The sequence below is a fragment of the Pseudophryne corroboree genome, chromosome 9 (genome assembly GCF_028390025.1).
Source record: "Pseudophryne corroboree isolate aPseCor3 chromosome 9, aPseCor3.hap2, whole genome shotgun sequence".
NCBI classification, from domain to species: domain Eukaryota; kingdom Metazoa; phylum Chordata; class Amphibia; order Anura; family Myobatrachidae; genus Pseudophryne; species Pseudophryne corroboree.
The window spans coordinates 340,994,167-341,018,690 of NC_086452.1; the positions used below are offsets into that span (position 1 = coordinate 340,994,167).

The following is a 24,524-nucleotide window of genomic DNA, read 5'->3' on the forward strand; positions in this document are numbered from 1 at the left end:
CTGGACGATCTGTTGATCCTGGCAACCTCACCAGAGGTTCTCCTTCGTCATCTGGAACTGACGGTCCAATTCCTACAAGCCCATGGGTGGCTCATCAACTGGAAGAAATCCTCCCTGGTCCCGGCTCAGAGCATGCTGCACCTGGGACCGTTGTTGGACACACACAAACAGCGGTTGTTTTTGTCTCCGGACAAGGTCCTGAAACTTCAGGACAAAATAAGACACTTCCTATCTCGCCCACGTGTGTCAATACACTCGGTGATGCAAGTACTGGGCCTCATGGTTTCGGCTTTCGACATGATAGAGTATGCTCAATTTCACTCTTGCCCTCTCCAGAAGTTGATTCTCTCCAAATGGGATGGCTTGCCCCATCGGATCAGGACTCACATGATCTCCCTGACTCCGGAGGTTCGCCTGTCTCTGTCCTGGTGGCTCCGAGATCAGCGATTGAGCAGGAGCCGTCCCTCCTGGATCTCCAACTGGGTCCTGCTGGCGACAGATGCCAGTCTGAGGGGTTGGGGAGCAGTATTGGAGCAACACCCTCTTCAGGGTCGGTGTACCAGGGAGGAGTCTCTCCTCCCGATAAATATTCTGGAACTGCGGGCAGTGTTCAATGCACTGCCACTAGCCCTGCCTTGGATACAGAACAGGCCTGTTCAAGTACAGGCAGACAACACCACCACGGTGGTGTACATAAATAATCAAGGCGGCACTTGAAGCCGCATGGCAATGAGCGTAGTGTCAAGGATACTTCAGTGGGCAGAACGCCATCTGCCAGCCATGTCGGCAGTGTTCATTCTGGGACATACACGCCGGAGAGTGGAGCCTTCATCCAGAAGTATTTCAACTCCTAGTGGACAAGTGGGGCCTACTAGATGTAGACCTGATGGCGTCTCGACAAGGGATCCTCAAGCAGCATTCGTGGATGCACTGGTAATTCCATGGAACTCCTACCCAGGGTAATACAGAAGTTCAAGCAAGAAGGAGGAATCCTACTTCTACTCGCTCCAGCGTGGCCCACACGGCATTGGTTCTCAGACATACAGGGTCTCTCGATAGAACGTCCTCTTCTACTTCCACAACGCCCAGACCTCTTTGTTCAGGGCCTCTGGGTCTACCAGGATTTGGCCCAACTGGCTTTGACGGCATGGCTCTTGAAGCTTCCGTCCTAAGGACCAAAGGTTTTTCTGAGGCGGTCACTCAAACTATGTTGAAAGCCCGTAAACCGGCTTCGGCTCGGATTTATTATAGGGTCTGGAATTCTTGTTTCACGTGATGTGCTGCTTACACTGTTAATATATTCAAATTCGGTACTGCCAATCTATTGCGTTTTCGGCAACAGGGCCTGGACTTAGTCTTGCGTCTGGCCTCTCTCAAGGTTCGTATTTTGGCCTTGTTGATTTGGTTTCAGAGAAAGATTGCGACTTTGCCTGATGTTCATACCTTCACTCAGGATGTTCTCCGAATTCAACCTCCCTACGTTCCTCCTGTGGCTCCTTGGTATTTGTTGGTTGTTCTGGACGCCTTACAAGAGGCTCCTTTTGAACCCCTAATGTCGGTGTGTTAAATGGCTTACTCTTAAGGTCTTGTTTTTGCTGGCTATTGCATCTGCTAGACGAGTTTCGGATTTAGGTGCCTTATCCTGTCGGTCACCTTACCTGATTTTTCACCGTGACTGGGCAGTTCTTAGGACCCACCCTGGTTATCTGCCTAAGGTGGTGTTTTCTTTCCACCTTAACCAAGAAATTATGGTTCCGGCATTTACCTCTCCAGGTTTGTCATCCAAAGAGAAGTCTTTGGATGTGGTACGGGCTCTCCGTATATATGTGAAAATAACGGAGTTGGTTCGGAAATCTATGTTTGTTCTTTTTGGTTTTCACAAACGTGGCTGGCCTGCTAATAAGCAGACCTTGACGAGATGGATTAGAATAGTGATTGCACATGCTTATGTACAGGCTGGCCCTCCAGCTCCTGATACCATTAAAGCCCATTCTACTCGGTCTGTTGGACCTTCTTGGGCGGCCTGCCGTGGTGCGACCCTTGAACAATTGTGCAAGGCGGATACGTGGTCCTCAGTGAACACGTTCATTAGGTTCTATGCCTTTGATACTTCCGCCTCCCAGGATGCTTCCTTTGGACGCCGGGTTCTTGTGCCCGCTACAGTGCGTCCCCTCCCTTGAGGAACTGCTTTAGGACATACCCGATGTCATTCCCTGTGGAATACAGTGTACCCCGCTGCAGAAAAGGAGATTTATGGCAAGAACTTACCTTTGTTAAATCTCTTTCTGCGAGGTGCAGTGGATTCCACAGGGCGCCAACCCTGACACACTTAGCTTCTTTGGGTTTGTATGGCATTAGCCGCTAGTACCTTCTCCTGTCGTGAGAATGTGGTTCTGTGTGGCTACTAAGTGTTGTCGTCTCTTTTCTACCTGCTACTGCATTGGACTGGTTCGCAAAACAGAGCTCCTGTGCACGGAGGCAGGGTTATAGAGGAGGCGGTGCTATGCATCTTGGGAACAGTCAAAGCTTTTAGCCTGTTGGTGCCTCGGATCAAGATCCTATTCTACACCCCCGATGTTATTCCCTGTGGAATCCAGTGTACCTCGCAGAAAGAGATTTAGCAAAGGTAAGTTCTTACCATAAATCTCCTTATTTACAAATATATAAATGGGCAATATGCAGAGCTATCAGGTGAGGTGTTTACTATGAGACCGCTACACAAAACGCACGGACACACGCTAAGGCTTGAGGAGAGAAAATGTCGTACTCCGCGCATGAAGAGATTCTTCACTGTAATGGCAATACAAATATAGAATACACTGCAAGAGAAGGTTGTAATGGCGGACTCAGTAAATGCGTTTAATAATGGGTTTGACCAATTTCTAATGGAAAAAGATATACGAGGATATAGCCTTTAACCTAAATAGAATAGGGAATGCAATATAATTCAGGTTGAACTCGATGGTCTAGTCTTTCTTCAACTTCACCGATTACTTTCGGTCCCTTGATAAAGAGGGGGCTACATCTTAAACAGCTGTAATTCCTAAATCCATTTTCTCTTACGTCCTAGAGGTTACTGGGGTCCACATTAGTACCATGGGGTATAGACGGATCCACTAGGAGCCATGGGCACTTTAAGAAATCAATAGTGTGGTCTGGCTCCTCCCTCTATGCCCCTCCTACCAGACTCAGTTTAGAAAATGTGCCCAGGGGAGCCGGTCACGATTTGGAGAGCTCCTGAAGAGTTTTCTACATTTATTTTCAAAGTTTGGTTTTTTCAGTCAGGTCTGTTTTGGCAGCAGTCTGACTGTTTCGTGGGACTTAGGGGGGAGAACGGCCCAACTTCCTTAGAGTTAATGGTCCCGTTTTCCTGCTGACAGGACACTGAGTTCCTGAAGGAGCCATTCGCAAGCCACACCATGGTGCAGCGTACCCTCCCGCAGTACGCCGCCACCCCCTAACAGAGCCTGAAGACAGAAGAGTGGCGAGTACAGCGCCAGCGTCCTGGTTAGCGGGTCGCCGGCGGGAATGGCAGCACAAGGGTGGGAGCACAGCTTTGAGTACAGGCTGCGCTCCAGGGTGCTCAGAAGGCACACACTGCAGTGTGTCCCACTGTCAGGGGCGAGCTGAGCCACCATTGATACCCACACTGGCCACAACTATCTAACAGGGGTTTTAACCCTTGGTTGGACATTATATTACCTCAGGCCAGTATAATAAATGCAGGAAGCCGCGTGCCATTACAGGGGGCGGGGCTTCACTCAGAGCGGATCCTACAGCTCTCCGGCGCCATTTTCCCTCTGCAGCTCATACAGGCAGCACTCACAGGGAAGCACAGTTCCTCCACAAGGACTCCAAGTCTCCTCAGCGGAACCAGGGGGGTCTTAGTGAAGGGGGGAGAGCAGTGTTAAGATTATAAGCACTACTGAGGTGTTAGTTCTTGCGACCCAGCTAAGTTTCACTTTTGCTAAAGGGGCGCTGTGTGGCTGGCTCTGACTTCTGTGTCTCTCTGAAGACGCTGCCTACATATACTGTGTTTTCACCTGGTGTCTGTGTGGGTGTCCCTTCACAATCATGTCCAGGGACTGTGTTTCTTGTACAGCGGAATGTCTTTCATCCCCTGGGGACTCACTACCCTGTACCCAGGATAGTGCTCACTCCCAGTCCAGTGGGGCTGAACCCCCATGGTTAGCTTCCATAAAAGGGATGATTTCTAATATTTCCACTAAACTTTCTCATAATGAGAAGGAGACGCAAATCTTACGGCAGTCTATGGATGACCTGATAAATTGAGATTCAGCTCACATGCCTGCATCTCAATCCCTAGCCATTTGCCCACAAAAGCGTACTCTGGCCCAAATCAGGCAGGATGATACTGATCCTGATATATCAGATCCAGAGGAGGGTGAAGTAGATGCGAGTGGGGGGATGCTCTCCTGTCACAGGGGATTTAGGCCCTCATTGAGGCTATCAGAACTGTCCTGCACATTCCTCACAGGACAGAGGAGGAATCTTATTTTAATACTAAAAAGAAATCCTCAGCTACTTTTCCCGCTTCAAAGGAATTGAATGCCTCTTTGAAGAGGCTTGGGTAAACCCTGACAAGAAATTTCAGATCCCTAAAAGGTTGATTTCTTCCTTTCCCTTTCCATTAGATGATAGGAAGAAATGGGCGAACCCGCCGATTGTGGACGCATCGGTGTCCAGGTTGTCGCGTAAGATAGTCTTACCGGTTCCTGGGGCTGTGTCTAAAAAAAGCCGCGGCTGACAGCAAGATTGAGACCACTCTCAAATCTTTATACGCGGCGGGGGTGGCCCAGAGACCAACTATTGCTTGCGCATGGATCACTAGGGCCATCGCTAAATGGTCGGGTAACCTAATTGATGGTTTAGATTCCTTAACCAGGAACGATATTATTTTACTTCTACAGCATATCTAGGACTCTGCTAACTTTATGGTGGAAGCCATAAAAGAAATTGGTGTGCTCAACGCATGCACCACTGCCATGGCAGTGTCAGCACGCAGGGGATTTGTGGCTACGTCAGTGGACTTCGGATATGGACTCCAGGAAAGGAGTGGAAAATCTGCCTTTCACAGGAGATGTCCTGTTCGGGGATGAACTGGATAAGCTAATATCCAAGGCTACGTCGGGTAAGTCTACATACCTTCCTTCCGCAGCTACCCCGGCTAGGAAAGCATACTCTGCTCCAACTCTGCAGTCCTTTCGGATGGCTAAATTCAAGGGCAAATCTAAGGGTTCTTCTACAGCCTTCAAACCTAATAGAAGTAAGCCCAGAAAACCTGCAGCTGCAGGTTCTCAGGAACAGGCCTCAGGGTCTGCTTCCTCAAAGCCTTCAGCATGACGGTGGAACACACTGCCTGGAAGACAGGCAGGTGGGAGCCCGGTTATGTTGTTTCAGTCACATTTGGATGTCATGCCAGTATTCCTGGGTCAAAGATCTTATAGCACAGGGATACAGACTGGAGATTCAGGAACTCCCACCTCCCAGATTCTGCAAATAGAAGCCAGTTCGACCTTGCAAGCAGCAATTCAAAAACTGGTACTGACTCAGGTCATTGTTCCAGTTCCTCTTCACCTGCAAAACAAAGGTTTTATTCCAACCTGTTTGTGGTACCGAACCAGACGGTTCTGTAAGGCCCATTTTAAACCTCAAGTCACTGAACCCGTACTTAGGAGTGTTCAAGTTCAAGATGGAGTCTCTGAGAGCAGTGATCTCAGGTCTGGAGGAGGGGAACTTCCTGGTGTCTCTCGACATCAAGGATGCGTACCTTCACTTTCCGATTTGGTCACCTTATTAGGCGTATCTAAGGTTTGCACTGAAGGAATGTCACTTCCAGTTTCAGGCCCTGCCATTTGGCCTCTCCACGGCACCGAGAGTTTTCACCAAAGTGATGGCAGAGATGATGTTTCTCCTTCGCAAACAGGGAGTGAACATCATACCATACCTGGACGACCTGCTGATAAAAGCGCCTTCCAGGGAGAGGTTGTTGGACAGCATTGCCCTCTCAACCAGGATCACGGGTGGATTCTGAACCTGCCAAAATCCCAACTGGAACCTTCACGGAGGCTTCCGTTCCTAGGAATGATCCTGGATACAGAGGAACAAAAGAGGTTACATCCGTTGGAAAAGGCATTGGTAATACAGTCAATGGTGCGGGATGTCATAATACAAACCCGGATATCGTTGTATCTGTGCATTCGCCTTCTGGGGAAGATGGTAGCCTCTTACGAGGCTCTGCAGTACGGAAGGTTTAATGCCAAGCCATTCCAGCTGGATCTGTTGGAGAAATGGTCCGGATCACATTTTCACATGCACCAGGGGATACGTCTGTCACCAAAAGCCAGGATTTCTCTTCTATGGTGGCTCCAGACTTCTCAACTGACCAAGTGTCGATGGTTCGGGATTCAAAATTGGATTCTGCTAACCACGGACGCAAGCCTCAGAGGTTGGGGAGCAGTCACTCAGGGGGAACAGTTCCAAGGAAAATGGTCAAGTCAGGAAGCCATTCTCCCGATCAACATTCTGGAACTAAGGGCCATATACAACGCCCTTCTACAGGCATCGCATCTTCTTAAAGATCAAGCCATTCAGGTTCAGCCGGACAATGTGACGGCTGTAACGTACATAAACCGACAGGGTGGAACGAAGAGCAGATCTGCAATGTCAGAGGTAACAAAAATTCTCCTCTGGGCAGAAAAACACACGCGGTGGCGCTATCGGCAATCTTCATTCCGGGAGTAGACAACTGGGAAGCGGACTTTCTCAGCAGACACGACCTCCATCCAGGAGAGTGTGGCCTTCATCTGCAGGTGTTCGAGTCCTTAACAAGTCGGTGGGGAATTCACATATAGACATGATGGCCTTTCGTCTCAACAAGAAGCTAAAGCGCTATTTTTCCATGTTGAGGGACCCACAAGCAGTGGCGGTGGATGCTCTGGTGACTCCATGGGTTTACCAGATGGTTTACATGTTTCCACCTCTTCCAGTAATCCCAAGAATTCTCAAGAGAATAAAAAGGGAAAAGGTTCAAGCATTTCTCATTGCTCCAGATTGGCAGAGAAAGGCCTGGTATGCAGATCTACTGGCCCGTGGCCTCTCCTCTGCAAGAGGATCTTCTGCAACGGGGGCCGTTCGTCTATCAAGACTTACCGCGGCTACGTTTGACGGCATGGAAATTGAACATCAGATTTTAGCCCGAAAGGCATTCCGAACAAGGTTATTCCAACCCTGATGCAAGCTAGGAAAGGGGTAACATCTAAACATTACCACCGTATTTGGAAAATATATGTCTCATAGTGTGAAAACAGGAAACTTCCTGCAGTGGACTTTCAACTGGGACGTTTTCTCCTTTTTCTACAGTCAGGTGTGGAGGAGGGCCTTCGTTTGGGCTCCTTGAAAGTCCATGGCCATGTCCATTTTGTTCCAGAAACAATTGACTTCCCTTCCTGAGGTTCACAGCCAACCGCCCTTTATGACTCCCACGGCACCTTGGGATCTTAACATGGTGTTGCAGTTTCTGCAATCGGACTGGTTTGAACCTTTACATGAGGTTGACATTAAGTTTCTTATGTGGAAGACTGTTACACTGTTGGCCTTGGCTTCCGCAAGGCGTGTGTCCGAACTGGGGGCGTTGTCTCACAAAAGCTCCTATTTAGTTTTTCATGAGGATAGAGCTGAACTCAGAACTCATCAGCAATTTCTTCCTAAGGCGGTGTCTGCATTTCATATCAACCAACCTATTGTGGTTCCGGTGCTTACTGACACCTCTGCTACCTCAAAGTCCCTGGATGTTGTGAGGGCTTTGAGAATCTACGTGACGAGGACAGCTCGTCACAGAAAATCTGACTCGCTGTTTGTTCTCTATGATCCCAAGAAAATTGGGTATCCTGCTTCAAAGCAGTCTATTGCTCGCCGGATCAGGCTTACTATCTAGCAGGCTTATTCTTCAGCAGGATTGCCGGTTCCTAAAGTAAGGCCCACTCTACTAGGTCAGTGGGTTCTTCCTGGGCGGCTGCCCGGGGTGTCTCGGCTTTGCAGCGCTACCGAGCAGCTACTTGGTCAGGATCGAATACATTTGCTAAGTTCTACAAGTTCGATACTTTGGCCTCTGAGGACCTTCAGTTTGGTCAATCAATTCTGCAGGAACCACAGCACTCTCCCATCCGGTTTGGGAGCTTTTGTACATTCCCATGGTACTAATGTGGACCCCAGTATCCTCTAGGACGTAAGAGAAAATAGGATTTTAATTACCTACAGGTAAGTACTTTTCTCGTAGTCCGTAGAGGATACTGGGCGCCCGCCCGGTGCTTAGTTTTTCTGCACTGTTACTTGATTAAGTATTATTCTTGGTTTATCCGTTGCTGTTCCTGTTCAAGTTTGGTTAGCATGGCTTTCCTCTTGTTTGTGTGTGCCGGTTCGAATCTCACAACTGTTCCGTTAAATCCGTCTCTTGAAGTATGTCCGTCTCCTTGGGCACAGTTTCTAGACTGTCTGGTAGGCGGGGCATAGAGGGAGGAGCCAGCCCACACTATTGATTTCTTAAAGTGGCCATGGCTCCTAGTAAACCCGTCTATACCCCATGGTACTAATGTGGAACCCAGTATCCTCTACGGACTACGAGAAAAGGATTTACCGGTAGGTAATTAAAATCCTATTTTTGAATGTGAATACCCTCACATTAAAGCTGATCATCTACACTTTAAAACCTTATTCATCATATAACTGTCATTTTAATCTGTTTTGGTAAACAGTTAAAACAACAAAAATTGTGTCAGTTTCCAAATATATAAACCTAACTATATACAGTTGCAAGAAAAAGTATGTGAACCCTTTGGAATTTCCTGGATTTGTGCATAAATTGGTCATAAAATGTGTTCTGATCTTCATCTAAGTCACAACAATAGACAAACACAGTCTGCTGAAACTAATACCACACAAACAATTATATATGTTCTCATGTTTTTATTGAACACACCATGTAAACATTCACAGTGCAGGGTGGACAAAGTATGTGGACCCTTGGGTTTAATCTGGTTGACCCTCCTTTCGCAGCAATAACCTCAACCAAACGTTTCCTATAGTTGCATATCAGACCTGCACAATGGTCAGGGGGAATTTTGGACCATTCCTCTTTATAAAACTGTTTGAGTTCAGCAATATTCTTGGGTTGTCTGGTGTGAATCGCTCTTTTGAGGTCATGCCACAGCATCTCAATCGGGTTGAGGTCAGGACTCTGACTGGGCCACTCCAGAAGGCGTATTTTCTTCTGTTGAAGCCATTCTGTTGTTGATCTACTTCTGTGCTTTGGCAGGGCCGAAACTAGGATTTTCGTCACCAGGGGCAAGGCAGTAGTTTTGCCCCCCACCCCCCCAAAGAAAAAAATCATAAAAAACAAACAAACCCTATCAGACTAAAATAATCAGATTATCAAAAATGTTGAAAAAAGGGGATACTACTGGACAATATTCCCCTATGTGCCTCAAATGCCCTATGTATCACATGCCCCGCCAGTGTGTTCAATTACATGCTCCTCTGTGTGTCCTCATACATTGCACTATATCATAACACTTCATGACTACACTACATCACTATACTACATCCCCTACACCAGGGATGGGGAACCTTCGGCCCTCCAGCTGTTGTTGAACTACACATACCAGCATGCCTTGCTACAGTTTTGCTATTTGGCCATGCAAAAACTGTTGCAGGGCATGCTGGTATGGGTAGTTCAACAACAGCTGGATGGCCGAAGGTTCCCCATCCCTGCCCTACACGCTGAATTACATCACTACACTACATACCCTATATGCTACACTACATCGCCTTATATGCTACACCACATCAGTGCACTACATGCCCCTATATACTGCAATACATGACCACACTAAATACCCTATATGGTACACTACATCACTGCACTACACCCCCCTATAAGCTACACCAAATCCCCCCATCTGGGAGGTAAAGTGGAGATTGATACTGCTAACTGGGTGCACAGTGCGCTTCCATAGCTTGTACGGTTCACCGCATGCTAGTCGCAGCACTGCATGGCAAAGAAGAGAGTTCAAGACAGTAGCCAACATGGGAGAGATTCCAGGTACAGGAGCTCACCCACACAGCATCGGAGCCAGCTGCGGGCAGATATGTGGGTCAGATACATTGCCCTGGGAGCTGTCTGCTGTCTCACTGGAGCAGCACAGCACTGCTGGTAAAAAAAAAAAAGACAAAAAAATCTACTCAGTAACTCCTTGGCACCCCCTCAAATCCTGCACCCGGGGCACGTGCCCCCTTAGCGCCCCCCTTAGTTACAGCCCTGGCTTTGGGTTGTTGTCTTGTTGCATCACCCATCTTCTGTTGAGCTTCAATTGGTGGACAGATGGCCTTAAGTTCTCCTGCAAAATGTCTTGATAAACTTGGGAATTCATTTTTCCGTCGATGATCGCAATCTGTCCAGGCCCTGAGGCAGCGTAGCAGCCCCAAACAATGATGCCCCCTCAACCATACTTCATAGTTGGGATGAGGTTTTGATGTTGGTGTGCTGTGCCTTTTTTCTCCACACGTAGTGCTGTTTTCCTTCCAAACAACTCAACTTAAGTTTCATCTGTCCACAGAATATTTTGCGAGTAGTGCTATGGAATATTCATGTGCTCTTTTGCAAACTTCAAACGTGCAGCAATGGTTTTTTTTTGGATAGCAGTGGCTTCCTCCGTGGTATCCTCCCATGAACTCCATTCTTGTTCAGTGTTTTACGTATGGTAGATGCGTCAACGGAGATGTTAGCATGTGCCAGAGATTTCTGTAAGTCTTTAGCTGACACTCTAGGATTCTTCTTCACCACATTGAGCATTCTGCGCTGTGATCTTGCAGTCATCTGTACAGGACGCCCACTCCTAGGGAGAGTAGCAACAGTGCTAAACTTTCTCCATCTATAGACAATTTGTCTTACCGTGGACTGATGAACATCAAGGCTTTTAGAGATACTTTTGTAACCCTTTCCAGCTTTATAGACGTCAACAATTCTTAATCATAGGTCTTCTGAGAGCTCTTTTCTGCGAGGCATGATTCACATCAGGCAATGCTTCTTGAGAATTGCAAACTCAAAACTGGTGTGTTTTTTATAGGGCAGCTTTAACCAACACCTCCAATCTCGTCTCATTGATTGGACTCCAGGTTGGCTGACTCAAATTAGCTCTTGGAGAAGTCATTAGATTAGGGGTTAACATACTTTGTCCACCCTGCACTGTGAATGTTTACATGGTGTGTTCAATAAAAACATGAGAACATATAATTGTTTGTGTGGTATTAGATTCAGCAGACTGTCTATTGTGACTTAGATGAAGACCAGAACACATTTTATGACCAATTTATGCACAAATCCAGGAAATTCCAAAGGGTTCACATACTTTTTCTTGCAACTGTATGTATACTGAAGTGCCAAGAGTCATGGGATAGAATCGTGTATGACCCCCCCCCCCCCCCCCCCCGCTAGCCCAGCAACTTGACGTGACATTGATTCTAAAGGTGGATAGGAGACATCTGGAGAGATGTTGGCCCATGCCATCTAGATAGCTTCCCACCGTTCCCTGATATTTGTGAGTGCAGGAAAATGCTTGATTGGATTCATGTCAAGCGAACGTTGTAGCCAGACCATTCATCGGAACTCTCTTCGAACTAATTCTTGACAACTTGGGACCAATGACACAGTGCATTATCCTGCTGCACTATTCCATCGTGGGGGTACATGAAGTCCACAAAAAGCTGAATATGGTCATCATGCAATGCAACATAGCAGTAACCAGTCAATTACTTCAGGCAGACTGATTGACCCAGCCCATGCCATGTGCATGCAGCAACACACCATTATGGAATCACCTCCCACCTGCAAAGTGCCTTATTGGCAACAGGGGTCCATGGCCTCATGGGGTCTGTGCCACACCTGAACCCTATGCTCAGCCTGAAACAACTGGTACATTAACTCATCAGACCACGCCACATGTTGCCAGTCCTCCGGAGTCCAATTAGTGATGTCACGAGCCCAGGTGAAGCGCTGTGTCCAGTATAGTAGTGTTAACAGGGGCACTCTGGTGGCTCTTCTGCTCCCATATCCCATGGAAGCTCCAGAATGGTGCACTGACCTGCTGGATATGCATCTGGTACCTCCTGCATAGAATGTGGATGTGATTTCAGCCAGTGTCGCTTGTTACCACAGACAATTCTGTCAAGATGCTGCAGGTCACAATCATTAAGCACCTGTGGTCGGCTACTGTACTGTCCAGTGGGTGGTATTCCTGGTACACTTGACACCGTAGATCAAAGAATGTTTAATGTCTGCACAATTTAGGAAATGGAATGTCCCATCTGTTGAGCAGCCACTATCATGCCCCATTCGAACTCTGATAAATCACATTGCCTTGCCATGAGCAGTATAGCCGGTTTTAAAACTGTCTCACAAGATGTCAGAGTATAATTGATGTAGGTCTGGGCATTTCCAAGACTCACAGTACAGTGGTGCCACAGACCATTACTCTCTCTCTCTCTCTCTCTATATATATATATATATATATATATATATATATATATATATATATTGAAATTTTGTGTATTTGGTACCTTATTGCACTTTCCCTGTAGTTGGTGCTAAAGACATGTCTCCTCCTGTGTATGCGCTAACTTGCTGGTCCAGACAGGCCACATGTGAGTGTAAACTGAACCTTGTCTAATTGAGAATGTCCCTTCACACCACCAAATCCACCTTTCCGGTTGTAAGATTTGATATGTACAAACTGCAGGCGGTTCTGCATATATACAGCCATCCACAGTACAAATTCACAGAAGATATGCTATGCAAACTGGCATATGTTAACCTCTGCATTGGCCCCCTGGTGATCAAAAAGTTTTCCAGATGATGAATGGTTCCCTTGGTGTGTGTGTGTGTGTGTGTATAAATGAAAAACATTAAGTGGGTGTGGCGGAAAAGGAGACTTAGGATAATTAGGAGAAGAAAATATATCCACCAGAAAAAAGGTAAATTAGGTATGCCAGATGTGTTAAACTTTATTACAATTGAGAAATAAAACATTCCTCATTTTTTTTAATGTACCTCCAAGTCTGTCACTATTTACCATGTGTTTTCCCCCATATTTAAATGCTGTAGACTGTTAACAGACGTGGCACGGCTCATGAAGGGCGCAGGTCCTGGCCGTTGCTAAGCGACCGGGACGCTGCACCTCCTCCGGTAGACAGTGCTTCCGAGTACCGCCCTGCACCTAGCAATGCTACTGTAGGGGGGACTGGGAGCTGCCGAGCACCTAACAACTGGGACGCTAGACGCAGGCAGCGTTCCCGGTTGCTGGCCAACTAGTCTATTCTGTTGATGTGCAGCAGCACGTCCTTTCCTCTAATCATCTCCTCTCTGGATTCCTGGGGCTGATGGAGCAGCCATGTATATATTCCCTTCCTGGTCACTCCCAATCTGCTGGTTATAGTTCCTGCTACATGTGAGAACCTGTCAGCTCTGTGTATCCCTGAAGTTCGGTTACCCAGTCTAGATCGTTTTCCTGATCGGATCCAGCTCACCTTGAAATCAGGTTTTGTGTGAACCTTCCACACAGATTCTAATCTTTTTACACTTACTCATTATATTATTGTTGACCATCTTGTGCATTGTTGCATTCACACAAAGTTAATACTTGCTTATTCCACCCTGTGCATTGTTGCATTCACATACAGTTTGTGTTTAGTTGCTAACACCATCCTGTGCATTGTTGTACTCACATACATTCTGTTACTGATCTTAGCTTGTGATTTGGGCAGTTTTTATCAAGGTTGTATCCAGTGAGCGTCTCTCTGCACTTGTACCTTACTCTTACCCAGCCTCCAATAGTCGCCTTGCCAATACATAAGTCCTGGGGGCATCTGAGTACGGGGTGGACCTAATTCACCCTGGAAAGGCAGTTGCTAAAGGTGAAGCCTAGCATTGCAGGAGGCTAAAAGACTGCTGGGAAAGTGTAATCGTGTTAGCGCCACCTGGTACCCCTCGTAACAGCCACTACACCAAGCCTGAGTCATTACAGTTGTTCCACGTGTCAAGCCAATCCACTATATCCGTCTCATACCCAGACTTCTGCGTCAATTAGTCCAGGTATCTACTCCGGACCATAACATAGACTTCATTTAACAAGGGATACGATTAATTTATATAAAATTAGAAGGTTTAGAATACATAATGAATATATTAATTTGGTTGATTTTACACAGTTTATGATTTCGGTGAATACTGAGCATGCTTGGTGTAAAAATGTATTTTCTGCTGTGGGGTACACTGGGCTCCACAGGGAATGACATTGGAGTATAGCCTAGGATCTTGATCCGAGGCACCAACAGGCTAAAAGCTTTGACTGTTCCCAGAATGCATAGTGCTGCCTCCTCTATAACCCCGCCTCCGTGCACAGGAGCTCAGTTTTGTAGTTGGTGCCATGCAGTGCAGGCATACAACAGGGGGGCTGCTTCAGAAGCCCTGAGAAGAGCTTTTAAAGTTAAAAATGAAGACTTCAAGGGCTGTAGCAGAGGCACTGTGTTAGATGTCAGTCAGACATCTCCTGCTGCAGCTCCATCACCTCCCCCAGCGGCGCTGTACACTCCCGCGCCCTGGTTGCCGGGTACCTACAGCAGAGGCTCCGATTTCTCTCAAGTTAGTCACACACCACCGCTGCTCTCCAGGATTGCGTAGCCACACTCAGGGAGGAGGTAAGTGGGTCCCTCAGAAGGGACCCGCTGGAAATCGCGACCCCGCGCGGACGGTGGGAGGCGGGCCACGCGCTCTGGTGTGGACACTGTGGCAGTACAGGGATCCCCACTAGACCACCAGGGCAAGGGCACAGGTCCGTTTTGATAAAAAAAAAACTATTATATAGCCCACTGTACCCGGTGGTGAAGTCCAGCAGGGGGATAAGGCTTTGACCTGTAGCCCCTCCCCCAGCCCCAGGGCGCCATTTAGAGTAAATATTCCCACCCTGGAGCTGCATATCTCTCTCTCCCTCACTCCCTGTCAGCGTTTGGGCGCCATTAGGTCAAGCTGAGCTGATCCTGGGACTGTTTGGGCAAATCCTCCTCTGTAAAGCCACCTGCATGTCAGCGCTGTGCATTTTACTGGACACTTAAGTATTCTAAATGTCTGCTGACAGTGTTAGTTAAGAAAGAGTGCATTTAGTCAGGGTTATATAGTACAAGTACCCTGTGATATACATCCAGTTTTTACTGTGCATTGTTATATCTATTGAGTATATAGCTATACTTAGTACTACTCTGTATTGCTAGTCCAGTGCAGTTTTATTGCATGTCATAATTTCTGCATTGTACAATGACTGTGTGTGTGTGCATATAGCTGCCGTGTGACCTCCATTTCGTGTATCTCACTCAGATTGCTATCCCTATATTCTATAACCTGAGGGGGCTAGGTGCGTCAGGTTTATCATTTAATATAGGTATTTCGCAAGATATACTGTGTGTATTTTTCTCTGTGATTTTTAGTCACCATATCCCTCTTGAATTCTGTTTGTGCTGCTACACTGCACAGGGGGTGCTGGTCAGGTATTGTGCTGCTGATATTGTACTGTGTTGCCCTGCATTGAGCTTTCGGATATGTCAGCTACAAAGTTCAATGGTGTTAGGGCTGATCCCACATTGTGTGGTGGTGATGCTGTAGACACATTTGAGGAAAATATAGCAGCTGAGGGTTCAGGTTCTGGGGGTTCCTTATCCCCCAGTGGGATCGTAGCAACGGGGGTTCAAAATGACCCGCCTTGGGCTACTTTCTCCACGCTATTGAATACGCTGGTAACTATACTAACGCCCCATATGGGACCTCCTGTGCCGGTACAACTGCTTATGGTCCCTGCGGTTAACCTGCCATGGGCAGATCAACTGTCTGCTCAGTTACAGCAATTGAACCAATCACTGACTACTCAGAAGTCTAACCCTCGCCCTCCTAAGACCAAGGGGTCCTCTAAGCGGGCCATTACTTCCTCACAATCCACCAACGTCCCAGACACCTCGTCTGATGAGGACGGAGTTTATACTGACCCGAAATTGAAAGAGAGGAAAGGACAACTCTATTGTGTGGGGCACTCTTATGAAAATTTTTATCTTTAAAACTTAACTTTTAATATTTTTAATGACTAACAAGACAAAACAATTACACACAAAATAAAACAAATAGTTTCTTCGAAATGACTAGTTAATCTACCGTCTCTCATGTTAACCGTATTGTATTAATGTATCTCTGAACTTAGATCACGTGAGTAAAGTAAGGATTTTTGTTTTAGCATTACTATTGACTCGACGTGCGGCCACAAACTAACAATCATGCTCATTATACTGTCTAGCCCTTGCCACTGGCTAGTAATAACATTGTTGCATGTGTTAATTATGACAGAATAAGGAGCAACCAATGGCCAGAAAATCACAAATTCTGCTAGGATATGTAAACGTATGAGCACAACTGTACATTCACTCAGGGTGTGTTGCAGATTCAACCTCCCTACGTCCCGCCTGTGGCCCCTTGGGACTTGTCGTAGTTTTGGAGGCGTTGTAAGGGTCTCCGTTTGAGCCTCTTGAATCTGCAGACCGTAAGTGGCTTTCTCTTAAGGTATTGTTTCTGCTGGCTATTGCTTCTGCTAGGCGGGTGTCGGATTTGGGTGCCTTGTCTTGTAGGTCACCATATCTGATTTTTCACCGTGATCGGGCGGTTCTTAGAACACGTCCCGGGTATTTACCTAAGGTGGTGTCTTCTTTCCACCTTAATCAGGAGATTGTGGTTCCAGCCTTTGCCTCTCCTGAATTGTCTTCCAAAGAGCGGTCTTTGGATGTGGTACGGGCTCTCCGTATCTACGTGAAGAGAACTGCCTCACTCAGGAAGTCAGATTCTCTCTTTGTTCTGTTTGGTTTTCACAACTGTGGCTGGCCTGCTCACAAGCAGACCCTGGCCAGATGGATTAAAATGGTGATTGCACATGCTTATGTACAGGCTGGCCTTCCAGCTCCTGCTACCATAAAGGCCCATTCTACTCGGTAGGTTGGACCTTCTTGGGTGGCCCGCCGTGGTGCGACCCTTGAACAATTGTGCAAGGCGGCTTCGTGGTCCTCAGTGAACACGTTCATTAGGTTCTATGCCTTCGATACTTCCACCTCCCAGGATGCTTCCTTTGAATGCCGGGTTCTTGTGCCCGCTACAGTGCATCCCCTCCCATAAGGAACTGCTTTAGGACATCCTCATTGTCATTCCCTGTGGAGCCCAGTGTTCCCCACAGCAAAAAACAAGATTTATGTTAATAACTTACCGTTGTTAAATCTCTTTCTGCGAGGTACACTGGGCTCCACAGGGCGCCCACCCTGATGCACTTAGCTTCTTTGGGTTGGTATGACATTAGCCGTTGACACTTTCTCCTGACGTGAGAGTGTGGTGTATGTGGCTACTAACAGTTGTCATCTCTTTTGCCTGCTACTGCATTGGATTGGTTAACAAAAACTGAGCTCCTGTGCATGGAGGCGGGGTTATAGAGGAGGCAGCGCTATGCATTCTGGGAACAGTCAAAGCTTTTAGCCTGTTGTTGCCTCGGATCAAGATCCTACGCTACACCCCAATGTCATTCCCTGTGGAGCCCAGTGTACCTCGCCGAAAGAGATTTAACAACGGTAAGATCTTACCATAAATCTCGTTATAACTTTGAATGTCCCAGAAATTTTTTCTAAATTAGATCAGGTTACATACCGCCCAATATGACTCTCTCCAGGAGAGAGACACTGCTCTGCATCTAGACTTTTTTCTTAATTTATGATTGTCTGCACCTGTGTTGAACAGGTTAATGGGTAAGAAAGGTGTTTCAGCACAGGTAATAACAATCATGAATTAAGAGGGAAGTCCAGGGGCAGAGCATTCTGTTGCTCCTGGAGAGCGTCATGTTGGGAGGTATGAGGTTATTACAGCGCTCATCTCTATTGTCTTACAGGAAACTCATCATAGTAAATAGAATGTATGTCTTCCCTATACATAGAAAACATTTTGTTGCTTCAGTAACGAGCTTTCATTAAATGTCAACATCCTGATTGGACTTTGGCACACAAATTACGGCATTTTGAAGGTATTAGAAAATACAGAATGGTTTAAATTGTATTACCTAATATTTAAGATACTACGTGTTTTAGGAGTATTACTGTATTGTTGCACAATTTTGTAAAAATGGCAAAAGTGGGTGTGGCTATACACCAATGTTAGCCTGGTTATCATTATTCTACCTATCAATAGACTGCAATGCTTCTATACAACAAATGCTAACTATAGGGTGTATTCAATTGCAGTCTGAACTGCCGGCATTGTTGGGAACGGCTAAATCCTGTCGGATTTGGTCGTTCATTGAATACGGCATTGTCGGATACTTTCCGTCGGAAAGGATCCGACAAGCATTGAATACACCCCTATGAATAAGGCTCCTCATCTGTACATAAAAGGAGGATGACTCATTTTCCTAGCCTCAGTACATAGGTACTGCATGGAATGAGAATCTTCTTCAAATTTGTGGGCAGAAGGTACCCTTCTCCTTTATTGCTAAGCAAATATTTCAGAGCTATCCCCATCCCAACTACCAGCCATACAGTATACAGTGAAACAAACCATTGCCAATACTGTATAAATTAGACAGAGATAGCAATATATTAAAATTGAGATATCGTCTATCCCCAATTTCTGCCCATATTGATTAATCCCTTACAATTTCACCAATTGCTGGACCCCCGAGTGGTTTACCTTGTGGCACGTTGAACATCCTCCTGGTGCCTCCTCATTGACAAAAGTTTTAGGGTCATTCAGGAGTAGGAACATCTCTGTACACTACATAGGGGGGTATTCAATTAGGGCCATTTTCTTTTTTAGGGCAAATGGGGATTCGTCCTATTCAATAGCAGGGCAGTTTTTTGCCTCAGCAAATCCATGTGTTTTTGCACATGCGCCAGGGAAAATGCAGGCTATTTTTGCAGATCTTGAGGCATTTTTTGCCAATGCTTCCCCCCCCCCCCCCAAAAAGTGAAAAGACATTGGCGAAAATGTCTTAAAAATCGTTGAAAAACCCTGCAATTGAATACGCAGGGAAGTGAATGCAATAGCTCAGAAATTATCGGCGCTAATTAAATAACCCCCATAGTGTACAGTAGCTCATAGTACTAAATGATACCAGATCATCCAGTAAGAAGAAGTGAGATGGAACAAACAATGGGGGTGGTTCAGATCTGATTGCTGCTGTACGTTTCCGCAAAGTGGGCAATCAGGTACTAACTGCGCCTGCGTATGCAGCGCAATGGGCACGCGCGTCGGACAACAACAAGGGGCATCGCCGGTCAGTGACCGGATAATGCAAAAAATCCGATCGCACGGGCGTTCGCATGGTGATTGACAGGAAGAGGCCGTTTGTGGGTGGTAACTGACCGTTTATTGAGAGTGAAAACCGCAGGTTAAAGCATTTTCAGGGAGGGTATCTGACGTCAGCTCCGGCCCCGATCAGCCTGTTCTCATTGCACTGTAGGAGTAAGTCCTGGGCTGCGAACAGACTGCACACACTGGATTTTTGCAGCTCAGCATACACATGCAATCGCACACCTGCACAGTGAATTTACACTCCCCCTTGGAGGCAGCGACTATCTGAACGCAGGACAACAAAATTAGCAGCCCAGCGATCAGGTCTGAATCACCTCCAATGTCAATCAACACTGGGTGGGTGGTAATGTAATAGGGTATGAGATTTTGTGACAGTTCTCTTTTTTTTCTTTTTAATAGTGCCAATCATTTACAGGGCAAAACCAGGTTGATTTTTCCATGTTAATGATTTCCACTTTAAAAACAAACAGTAGAACTCTTACAAAATCTCTCACTTCCTGATTCTCACACCCTATTACATTCGCCCCTATAAGTGCTTAGCTCACAGCAAGAGAGCAGCACCGCAGATGTCCATTTTATATGGCAATCGGTGCAAGGAGGCCAGAAAAATGTTGCACGGCAGTCAAATGCTGCACATGGTTCATTGCTGGAACTAATGTAGATGAAAGGCCAATCACTACCCTCAATGGACTATACCAGGATGACCAACTTTGCTTATAAATGTATTTCCATTTGTTTAACCTCATGGAGGCACATTTTTCGATCACACAAACATTTCTTCCCAGATTTCTTTTAACAGAGCAAGAGAGAACAAACATGGCATTAAATAACTCCTTGACATACTGTAATATTCTGTGTACAACAAACTGAAACAAATTGAAATAAACAGTGGTTTAAAGAACAGTACAGTGAACAACATAGTTTTACATGAGTAAGTAAAGTAGGTAAAAAACATGGTTTCAGAATTGCATTACTCATTCTAGTAGTGTTATAGTAACCGACTTTTATAGAACTGTCCATAAATAGCTTATAACAGCATCACTAATACTTGTTTTCCATTTTACTAAGCATATACATAAGCCAAGTAGCTGTTCATAAGCATTTTCTAGAGCATGTTTAAGTCTCCCGGTTTATATAGGATGTAATATCATGCACAATCCACACAATGAAATTACAGGTGTCCTCACCTGCCACATTCACAACTCCACACAATGGAAATGATACATGCAGAGTTCACACGCTTTGGACTTTACGTGCTGTGCATGCGGTCAGCGTGGGATTACCAGGTAGTTCTGAATAAGACAACAGAATTCGAAGGGGGATATTCAATTGTTTGAAAAGTCGGTTGGGTGTCTGTTTTTTCCCTGTCTATTAGATAGGAAAACACAGACACCCAACTGACTTTTCAAACAATTGAATATCCCCCATGGTGTCCTATGAGCAAAAAATACAGAAATGTATCACTTTAGTGACAAATGAAGACCTTGTGAAGATGTCTTTGCTGCTGATCCATAGGAATCTAAATGACAGCATTATACATTTGGGTATAAATAAGTAGTAACACACACACACAAACAAAAGGTTAAAACACACTAAGCAACCTTATATATACAAAAATCCCACCACCTTCATCTAGCAGGTCTCTGTCCCCGACGTATATACCATCAGCAAGGTACTCATTTAGCTAGCAGTATTCTCCAGTTTGTATGGCTTGTAGAATATGGAGCTGAGAGCATCCCAACTTCATACCCATACAGAATCACAATTCTCCATGCTGTGCAGTAAACTGGGTGCAGCTGGGGAGAATACCATATAGATGTCGGGGTCCCAGAGAGAGGATTTCACAATTTTCCAAGGCTATTTATAATAAGGTTGTGCCTTAAGTTATCCTATATGTATGAGCTTGACCCTAACGATAGTACTACATTGTGCTCTGCCCAGTTTGACATTGTTATTTTTAAAATATGTAGGCATTCAGAAATGATTGGAAGTAACAGTAGTACACGGTAGTGAGTTTTTCTAATGAGACAAATCAAACACATAAAAAAAAGCTTTTAGCTGTGAATTCCTGAGAAAATACTGCTCTTCAATGCTCCAAACACAGTCCTATGAGTTCATGATGTTCCCAGATTGGTGATCATCCCTCACTCAGCTCCATCATTCTCTGAGTGTCTCCTGATGATTGAAAATTTCCCAGTAGGGTCAGGAACGTACCACTTCTCCCAAACCTCAGAGTAGGAGGCCGTTCGTCCCCATGGTTTAAAATGTCCATTCCAATGGAGAAGTCTAGCAGAGTTCACGAACTGAAGAGAATAACGCTTCCCAGTACTAGAACCTTTAACAGAGTTAAATTGTGTCATTAACAAATAGTTTTAAGTAAAAATAGACATCCTGCATTGGAAAGAATAGCCATACTAAGATTACCTGCAAATGGTAACTTTCTACATGTTTTTAAAAATTCCTAGAGCTTGGTATAGTCTAGTGGTTCCCAAACTTGGTGCAGCGGGCATTTGTAGGGGTGCCATGGGTTGGTGGCCCAGGACCAAATTATTTATGGTCAGTGTGATAGGTAAAACCAGTGCTGGTGGCTGCCCATCATAATATACTTCCGCTGGTACTCTAGGTCACTGTGATTCAAAATAGTTGGGAACCACTGGTCTTTGTAGTACATTACAGTTTATTTTTGGAAGTGTATTAGGTACGGGCTGGGGAACTTCCCCAATGTGACTACATGACAGAAAATTTATTAGTACTGTTAAAAATGCATAGTCCAAGGATGTTTGCAAAATGAATGGACTATATAAAACTGAATACTACAGTATCTTACTGGCAATGGTGGCAGATTACAATAAAGACAGATGAGGTAGATTTTCAGGGCCCAGAGCCGTGTTGTACTCACTATGGAGGCGACTATGGTTTGGGCAGACCCAATAATCTTGAGAATGTGTCCTAATAATTCATTAGAAGCCTGTGACACTGAGATACACCGAGTCGTCAGACATCTTAATCTGTCCAGATTTGGTAAAGCTGTGCTAAATCTAGCATCTGTCTATTTAATTTTTTAACACTATATAAGCCTGCTCAGATCTTAGAAATCTGTGCAGTCTTGTAAACAAGTGTGGGACTGTGGTGTGATCCAGGCCGCCGGAGATAGACGAAAGGCTCTATTTAGAATGTCAAAATGACCTTTAGTAAATACTGACTTTTGTCAATAGTACCTAAAGTTAATATGCGGCAGCTTCGACATGACTTCACACCTGCCGCTTAGATAATTTTCCCCCCTAGATCTCTGGATGTAGTAGTATAATACATTTGATTACCCATTGTGTGACTAAGCTTACTGCCACCATAATGGCTTCTGCTTACTGTCCAGACACAGTCTACATAAGCTATGGTGGAATAGGAGTACAGCAGTGGATGATCACACACAGCAGAAAAGTATCTGCCAATATGTACTAATCTACCTTGAAGAACACCCATCACCTACAAATAATACACTTACCTTTCCATTTAACCATTACCAGAAATATAATTTTAACTTCCTTTAAAAATATGTTTCACATCAGCCACTATCAATAAACAGTGTTCCTCACAGATTTCCATTTAGTGATCAGCAAGTAGTACTTACCTAAATGCCTGACGTGCCACATAGGGTCAATACTAGAGTGCAACTTGTAGAAGACAATGAGAAGTGGTGGCGCTGTGATGCTGCCAGCTAGGGTTTTACTATATAGTTCTTCCCTGAAAGTAGAGACACTCATGGTAACATCTTATTGTACAACCAGCTCAGAATCAGACGTACCAGAAATAGTTACCTATAAAAGCATACATTTTATGGCCTTCCATACTGGTACTGGGTTATGAACACGCATGACCCCCACACAATTGCACCTGGTCTTGCTGAACTACAGCTGTACTCACAGTCCCACTGAATTATAGTGGCACAGATTCAATGTTGTGTTTATTAATTTATTAATCCACAGCTGTATACATCGACTATATTACTCAAGTGCTACTGATCTGCAGTTACAGTAATAATCTCAGTGTTTTACAGCTGCACACTTAGCTTATTCGGCTAAAGCTGTGTACCTGTCCTGTTACTCTACAGCTGGTCACCTTCTCTTTTGTGTCTTATTCAGCTAAAGCTGTGTACACGTCCTGTTACTCTACAGCTGGTCACCTTCTCTCTGTGTCTTATTCAGCTATAGCTGTGTACACGTCCTGTTACTCTACAGCTGGTCACCTTCTTTCTGTGTCTTATTCGGCTAAAGCTGTGTACACGACCTGTTACCCTACAGCTGGTCACCTCTCTGTGTCTTATTCGGCTATAGCTGTGTACACGTCCTGTGACCCTACAGCTGGCCACCTTCTCTGTGTCTTATTCGGCTATAGCTGTGTACACGTCCTGTTACTCTACAGCTGGCCACCTTCTCTCTGTGTCTTATTCAGCTAAAGCTTTGTACACATCCTGTTACCCTACAGCTGGCCACCTTCTCTCTGTGTCTTATTCAGCTATAGCTGTGTACACGTCCTGTTACCCTACAGCTGGCCACCTTCTCTCTGTGTCTTATTCGGCTATAGCTGTGTACACGTCCTGTTACCCTACAGCTGGTCACCTTCTCTCTGTGTCTTATTCGGCTATAGCTGTGTACACGTCCTGTTACCCTACAGCTGGCCACCTTCTCTCTGTGTCTTATTCAGCTATAGCTGTGTACACGTCCTGTTACCCTACAGCTGGACACTTTCTCTCTGTGTCTTATTCGGCTATAGCTGTGTACACGTTCTTTTACCCTACAGCTGGTCACCTTCTCTCTGTCTTATTCAGCTATAGCTGTGTACACGTCCTGTTACTCTACAGCTGGCCACCTTCTCCCTGTGTCTAATTCGGCTATAGCTGTGTACACGTCATGTTACCCTACAGCTGGCCACCTTCTCTCTGTGTCTTATTCAGCTAAAGCTGTGTACACGTCCTGTTACTCTACAGCTGGCCACCTTCTCCCTGTGTCTTATTCGGCTATAGCTGTGTACACGCCCTGTTACCCTACAGCTGGCCACCTTCTCTCTGTGTCTTATTCGG

General features: G+C 45.6%; 1 protein-coding gene across 2 annotated transcripts in view; it reads right to left on the reverse strand.

Moving 5' to 3' along the window:
• Positions 1–20,269: 20,269 nt before the first annotated feature.
• GLT8D1 (glycosyltransferase 8 domain containing 1) overlaps positions 20,270–24,524 on the reverse strand; it is a 73,660-nt gene continuing 69,405 nt past the window's right edge. For both annotated transcript variants that reach the window (XM_063940613.1, XM_063940611.1), the window contains exons 9-10: positions 23,076–23,188; positions 20,270–21,782 (exon numbers count right to left, since the gene is read on the reverse strand). In XM_063940613.1, coding sequence (XP_063796683.1) covers positions 21,592–21,782; positions 23,076–23,188 — 304 coding nt within the window. In that variant the 3' untranslated portion in view covers positions 20,270–21,591. The remainder of the gene's footprint in view (positions 21,783–23,075; positions 23,189–24,524) is intronic.